The sequence below is a fragment of the Lynx canadensis genome, chromosome D1, assembly GCF_007474595.2.
Source record: "Lynx canadensis isolate LIC74 chromosome D1, mLynCan4.pri.v2, whole genome shotgun sequence".
NCBI classification, from domain to species: Eukaryota; Metazoa; Chordata; class Mammalia; order Carnivora; family Felidae; genus Lynx; species Lynx canadensis.
Genome location: NC_044312.2, coordinates 8,963,961 through 8,970,873, shown reverse-complemented (window position 1 = coordinate 8,970,873; position 6,913 = coordinate 8,963,961). Strand labels below are relative to the sequence as shown.

Sequence of the window (6,913 nt, the reverse complement as noted above, 5' to 3'; positions counted from 1 at the left end):
AAAAGGTCGGGAACCATTGCCTTCACCCGAAGGAATGACTCTAATGGTTGGAAATTCAGGCAAAATGCCAACAGATGGGGAGATTCTGAGGACACCAGTGCTGGTTTCTCCAAAATCATAACACACAGCGTCACCTGGTCCACCCAGGAGCAGTCTGGGTGTGTAGAATCCAGCGCTGTGGACAGAGCCCTTCCTTCACATCTCCTTGAGGCCAGGGTTCTGTGGGGTGCTCAGCACAGCATGCACAGTGAAACTGATGTTTCTGGATCCCAGCTGTATAAATTGCTGCAATGGCCAGATGTGACCGTCCTGACCCCGTTTGTGTGCAGCATGCGCATGCAACCTCCATGACCCCCAGGGACCCGGCTGGCTCTGGGAGTCTATGACAGCAGAATTCTGCAAGTTGTGCATCAGAAAGTAAGACAGACTCCCATGTAAGAGGAAAATCGTATTCACAGATGCCGCTCTCCAAAGAGAGGGCAAACGCAGGTCTATCCAAAGAGAGCAAGCTCTACAAGGCCCTTAATCATGAGGATGATCACTGGGTCAGCCCAAGAGTATGGCCAGCAGGGTACAACCTCATTACTCTGCAACCACTGCAACCCCGATGCTGAGGTGACCATGGTGATTACCATAGCAGGTAGTTATCCTAATAGCGTATTAGGTGGCTTTGGATCTCTTGTTTCCGCTAGGCCAGCTGATAGACAACATTTAATTTTGTTCCTGGTGTAGGAAAATCATCACGGCTCTGCGGTTCGGGCTTTCACAAACCCTCTGGAGGAACTGAACTTTAAAAGAATGCCCACATTTAAATCATAGCCCCTCACTCTGAGGTCGAAAATGCAAGCTGACCAGGAACACAACCGGACGCAGCCAGATTCTGCTTTTGCTCTTCGGAGCTGGTGTCCGCGCCCTGCGGAGGTGGGTGAGTCAGCGCTGTTGGCAAGGGCAGTGCGCGAACTCCATCTGGGGAAGGGAGGCCTGTCACAGGCAATCAGGAACTCTTGGACTCTAGTTTTTCCTAACGACTCAGTAGTTGTTGACCTGGAAAGAATCCAATGCAGAGGAGCAACTTTTTTATTTAACTCCTCATTTTATCCTTAGCTGCAAGCTTTTGACCTTCTCATCTGTGACTCTGGATCCAAAATCTTTGATACCTTACTTTGCCAGGTTACTTCTCCCCTCGATGGTTTCAAATTGCTCTTGTCATATGGGGTCTACAGTTTCTGGTGATTTTTCTATGAGGCATCTTCCAAACCGTGGTTCTAAAGTTTTCATTTTTGAATCTTGTTTCAGGGTCTCTTGAAAAAAAAAAAACCTACATTATAGCTTTAGATGGATAACAGTGAAAAGATTAAGGAGACAGAAATTCAGCAAACTTCCATGGATTTTAGTCTCAGATTTCTTTCAAGAGGAACATGATTTCTTCCTGGTTCTGCCTAGTTCCCATTTTATCCATTTGCAGATAAAAAAATAATTAACATTTATAGCTAAAGGTCTCAGCATAGAGCCAACTAACAATAATAAGATTGTCAACATAATAGAAAGCACCAGACCAGAACGATATGCACTGGAGGAGGTACAGAACAGAAAGGAATGAATCAGTCAATGATTGAAAATTCCTGGCTATAGCAATACAATGCCAGGGATTTGCAAGAAAACTGAACATCCCAATTAGAACTTAAGGGGTTTTCAAATATTTGGATTGATTGTAAGCAAGATGTTTTGTTTGTGTTTTTTTTATTTTTTGGTTTTGTTTTGTTTTTAGTTTTAAGTGCTAGGGATTAAGGAGACAACAGTCCTTCATGAAAAAGTTTTCATTTACAATCTTGGGATTTACTAATTCTTTACTCACTGGACCATTTACCCAGCAGTGACATCATTTTAGATTTTGACCATGTGTGCAGGATAGTAAGCACTTTCTGAAGGACCGATTCATTTGGCTTTGTCATTATGTGGGGTCTCATGAACATGTTTGCTCGGGCACAGAGTTCTGCTGGGCTGACTAAAGGTTTTAAGATGAAAACATGATGTTTGACTCTCTGGGGATCTGGACAAACCAGTTCAGCTTCGATGAATCCAGGCCTTATTTTGTTATTTGTTTAAAAAATGTGGAAAAATTATCCCTTTCAGGAAGCCGGATTAACGTATTGCCAAGAGGGAGAGACCCTGAGTGAATGAATAAGGAATGGCTGAGGGAAGATAATAGTCTCATGTGTGTCCTGTTTAATTATTTACCTAATTAATTAGTTAATTATTTAAATTTGTTTAAAGGAGGCTCCATGCCCAACATGGGGTCTAATACAGAGCTTGAACTCACAACTCTGAGATCAAGACCTGAGCTGAGACCAAGAGTCAGCTGCTTAACTGACTGAGCCACCCAGGCGCCCCATATGTATTTTTTAAAAGGCACTTCAGAGGCATCTGGACACTGAGCAAAGACCACAGGGGTGCCGTACCCTTGGGCGTTCAACGTTGACTGGGAAGACAGAGTGCAACGTTGATTGGGCTGACAGAGTGCAATGTCACTCACCCTGTGCTCCACGGACCATGTTCCTCTGAGTGTTAATAGATGTGCAAAGGAAAAAGTGCACCATGCTCAAGGAAGCCTGGAAACTGCTGGGTTGCACAGAACTAAGCAGGCTTCTTTATTGCAAAACTTATCAGAGCCTTACGTGTACTTGTGCATCGTGAATTTCCAAAGAGAAGAATACAGTATCAAATTGCCAAAGGGAAATTCCTTAATGACAGGACAATCTTTTAGAGACATGCCTCTTAATATCTCCTCATGAGATGTTTCTAGAAACCCATTTTAGCAAGTTTTCATGTGGTGCAAAGTCTTAGCTTTATAGCAACAGATCAGAGTGCAAATCCCAGCTCTGTCTCCTACTAGCTGTGTGATCTTAGGCAGACTGCCTCCCAGGATGTCTTAGGCCTGTCAGTGTAAACTGTAGATTTTGATCAGTACAGTACAGAATTTTCATAAGAACAGCAAAAAAATAGAAATTGAAATTATAAACAGTAAAATACAAAATAAATCTTAATTCATATTATCATTATTTCAGGTGATGCATTATGAAAATTATCATCACATATTTACATGGACAAATTTTTCATCTAGAAGTGTTAGTTCTTGTTTTAAGGACATTGCCAATAAACCTGATATTTAACTGAAGAGGTGCGTTCTTACATTTGACAATGTTCTGCAAAGCAGCTCATTTCTGAGTACCCCCAAACAGTTAGCAAAGTAGCCCCAAAGGAGCACCTTCCTTTTTATTAAAAAATAGCTGGGAAAAATCAGCCCAATTCTACCCACAAAAACATTGCAACCAAGTCCCTGAGTGTTTGGAAGGAACACAGCTAGTTTAGGATTTATGTCTGCTCTTTAAAGTCTGAAATAAGCTGAATTGTGTAAACATTTTGGCACAGTATGCAGGGAGTTAAATACATTACTCTTGGCATTATTAACAGGTGGTATGGGAATAAGTTGCTATGGAGAGTTCATGCTGCAGTGTCAGCAGAAGAAAATGTATTTTATAGGCTTATAGGGACAGAGGAAGGGGGCAACAGAGGTTCCGTAAGGTCTGATGCATGAAGATGACTGCAAAATACTTTCCAGCTGTCACAACTGCACATGGGGTTGGATGATTTCTTGTCGTGTTATGAATGTAAACGCTATTCAATTAACTGTTTCAAAAGCAAAAAGGTTGTTTCTAAAAGAGAGCAATTTCTAGGCACCTGAAAAGCCTGCAAACTGCTGTTATTTTCCAAGTTGCTCAGTCTCTTGAGAGAGATCACCTCCCTTCCAACAAAGGCTTCCTAGTGCTCTGAGGATATAAAAATAGACATACAGGGAATATAGTCTCTTTAATAAGCAGGGCGGCTGTCAACTTCTACAAAGCTCAGCTTGGGTCAGGATTCGGTAAACTCACAAAGAACCTCCATTTCCTCCAGCCGCCCCACTGCCCAACAATAATGCAAGAAAGACAAGAAGGAAAGAGCTTAAACCACAGGAGGACAAACTTAGGTTGGGATTCGGAAAGAGTGTTGACCATAGCATGGAAGACAAGGAAAATGATGGAATCTCCTTTTCTGAAGCATATAAGGCAAAAGGACCCAATCTAGGGTGATTGAAGGGTCTCTGCAAGATCTCTTTATACTTTTCGAGAATGAGCAAAAGGAAACCATTTGTTGTCAGACGGGGAGAACCAAATATTCTCCACTGTGGTCTAGGTGCGAATAGAACCCAACACTGCCTGACAAGAGGAAAAACAGTGCTGGGAAGGAAAATACATCCGTACAGCCCTGGTCATCCTGAGCACGAGTAGGCCTGTACAGAGAGCAGCACTGGACACAGGTTCAGAATTGTTCCATGTGCCTTGTTCAAGGCCAAAACACCTGGGGTTTCCCCTGGCTAACTCTGTAGGGATTTTTGCCAAGCAGGTGATGAGTTCTCATAGTCCATATTATTTCATTATCCCCGTGTGAGGGATGAAAGGTAATCTTTTTATTAAGCTAACCCTGTGACTACAGCTCTCTCACTCAGGAAGCCACATGGCCCCTTTCCAAATATCTATCTTCCAGTGCTGCAGAATTCCCGAAAGCCTCGGAGTTATTGGCCATCTTCGCTTTTACGACATGACGCACTCACTGGCAATGGGCTAAGGACATTTTAGTCTAGGGGTTGAGAATGTTGGCTGTGAGGGGCACCTGGGTGGCTCAGTTAGTTAGGTGTCCGACTTTGGCTCAGGTCGTGATCTCATGGTTCACGAGTTGGAGCCCCGTGCCGGGCTCTGTGCTGACAGCTTGGAGCCTAGAGCCTGCTTTAGATTCTGTGTCTCCCTCTTTCTCAGCCCCTCCCCCGCTCATGCTCTGTGTGTCTGCCTTTCTCTCTCTCTTTCAATAAATAAACACTGAAATTTTTTTTAAAAAGAATGCTGGCTTTGGAATCTACGAAAAGCCTGAGTTTCGGCTCAAATCCCTGCTCTGCCACTTAAGTGCCCATGTCGTGCTGGGCAAGGTACTTAATGTCTCTTCACCTTTGCTTCCTCATCTGTAGTATGGTGACAACCACAGCCTGTCCTTCCAGGGTTGTTGTTTTTTTGTTGTTTTTTTTGGTTTTGTTTTGTTTTGTTTTCAGGATTACATGAGATAAACTATGTAAAGTTCAGTGACTGTTACTTAGTAAGTACTCAATACATTGGAAGCCAGAGGTTCCTTGCTCTCTGCAAAGAAAGGATTGCTTTGGATGCTTGCCATGGTTTTGTGAAGACACCAGGCCCCATCCCACGGTGGAAGTTGCCCAACGTCTCTCTTTATTAGAGAGAGGAGACGTGAAGAAGCACTGACACGTATGCCCAGCTCCCCGGACCTGCATTCCTATAACTCTCCTCTCACCTGCCTCTGGGATTAGGATCCGAGGCCCAGGCCAAGCACTCTGATCTCGTCAGCATGTACGACAGCTGAGCTGGGTGAGGACTCGTGCTTTCATCCGGTAATTTAAATAACTATATTTGAGTTTCTCACAGTATGTTTGGGATAGCACAGGACCTGCCAACATACATCTGTGTTTTTCAGATGAGAATTATTCAGTTGGCAGAAAATCCACCCAAGCCATTTTAACCAGGAAATATGATTACAGCGTTGAAAACTGTCATTTAATTTGTTTTAGTATTCAATCTGTCCTTCTGCATCCAGAAATTCTACACCCAAGCAGTGATCAAATGAGGTCAATTTATATTTATTGCAGTGGCAGTGGATGTATAATATACCTACTGTGGTTCCGCTGGGCATGGAGATTGCCCAGGAAAAGCCTGAACATGAAGGCTTTAACCACAAACACAAATTCGAGGCCTCCCCAGGTTCCAGCTTCTCACCACACGGAAGGATGTTCCCTAACCTCTGTCTCATTTCAGTTCAGACCTTCTTGATCACTTGTTTTGTGTGAGCATTGCATAAGGGCCAGGGTCCATGACAATAGGCTGGTAGGTTTGGTTTAGGAAGAAACTACTCTTCTGGAACCACATGCCCGATGGGGAAGTAGGAAACCAAAACTGGCTGAGCGCCTACTGGCAACAGGCACTTCATACGCATCATGTGGCTGAGTCTTCCCAATAACCCTGTGAGGACGTGCATGTTGTTATACTTCTGGAAAAGAGAAAACCTGCTAAGAGGAGTTCAACAGTTTCTCCACAGTCGCAGAGTGAAAGTGGAAGAACAGCCATTCGCACCCATACCTTCCAGAATCGAAAGTCTAAGCGCTGTCCACCTCAAGACGAAAGAATCACCATCGTCCTAGTCTCCAAGATGAGACCGTACCCTCGCTTTAAACCTCTCAACTCGCTTGCTACGCCAACATGGCTTCAGCTGCCAGCCACAGAAAATCCCGACTCCAGTGAGCTTCCGCAGTAAGGAACTGTGTTATCACACATGACAAGAAACGAAAAGATTCATCTTCAAGGCTCCGTCGTCACATCTCCAACTTCTCTTGGCTCTGCCACCCTCTAGGCTTTGCCTGATACCAAGATGGCGGTGCACAGATTCAGACATCACATCCAGACATGTCAACATTCAGAGGCAGAAAGTGGGACATGTGTAATGGTGCTTTCCTCTTACAAGTAAATGAGACATTTTCCCAAGCCCCAGGACAGCTTACCTCACATCACCCTGGTTAGAACTGGATGCATGCCCACCTCTAAACCAATCCCTGGCAAATAATTACAGGCTAAGCAGGATCTACTCACTGGTGCCTGGGATGGATGGAGTCAGCTTCCTTCCCCATGTTGAGAATGCCAGGATTATGTGAAGGAGAGGTACATTCCAAAATGGGAATTCACTGGGAAGAAATAAAACAGAAGTAAATGCTGGGTTTGCTTCACTCATTCCATATCTCCAAGTTCTGCCTCTTCTGTTT

At 44.0% G+C, this 6,913-nt stretch overlaps 1 protein-coding gene across 1 annotated transcript in view; it reads left to right on the top strand.

The window, feature by feature from the left end:
- The first annotated feature begins 840 nt into the window (after window positions 1–840).
- The window catches only part of LOC115525379, a 30,970-nt gene continuing 24,897 nt past the window's right edge, over window positions 841–6,913 (top strand). The window contains 2 exon segments of the mRNA XM_030332551.1: window positions 841–921; window positions 6,157–6,394. Of these exon segments, the coding sequence (XP_030188411.1) occupies window positions 841–921; window positions 6,157–6,394 (319 nt within the window).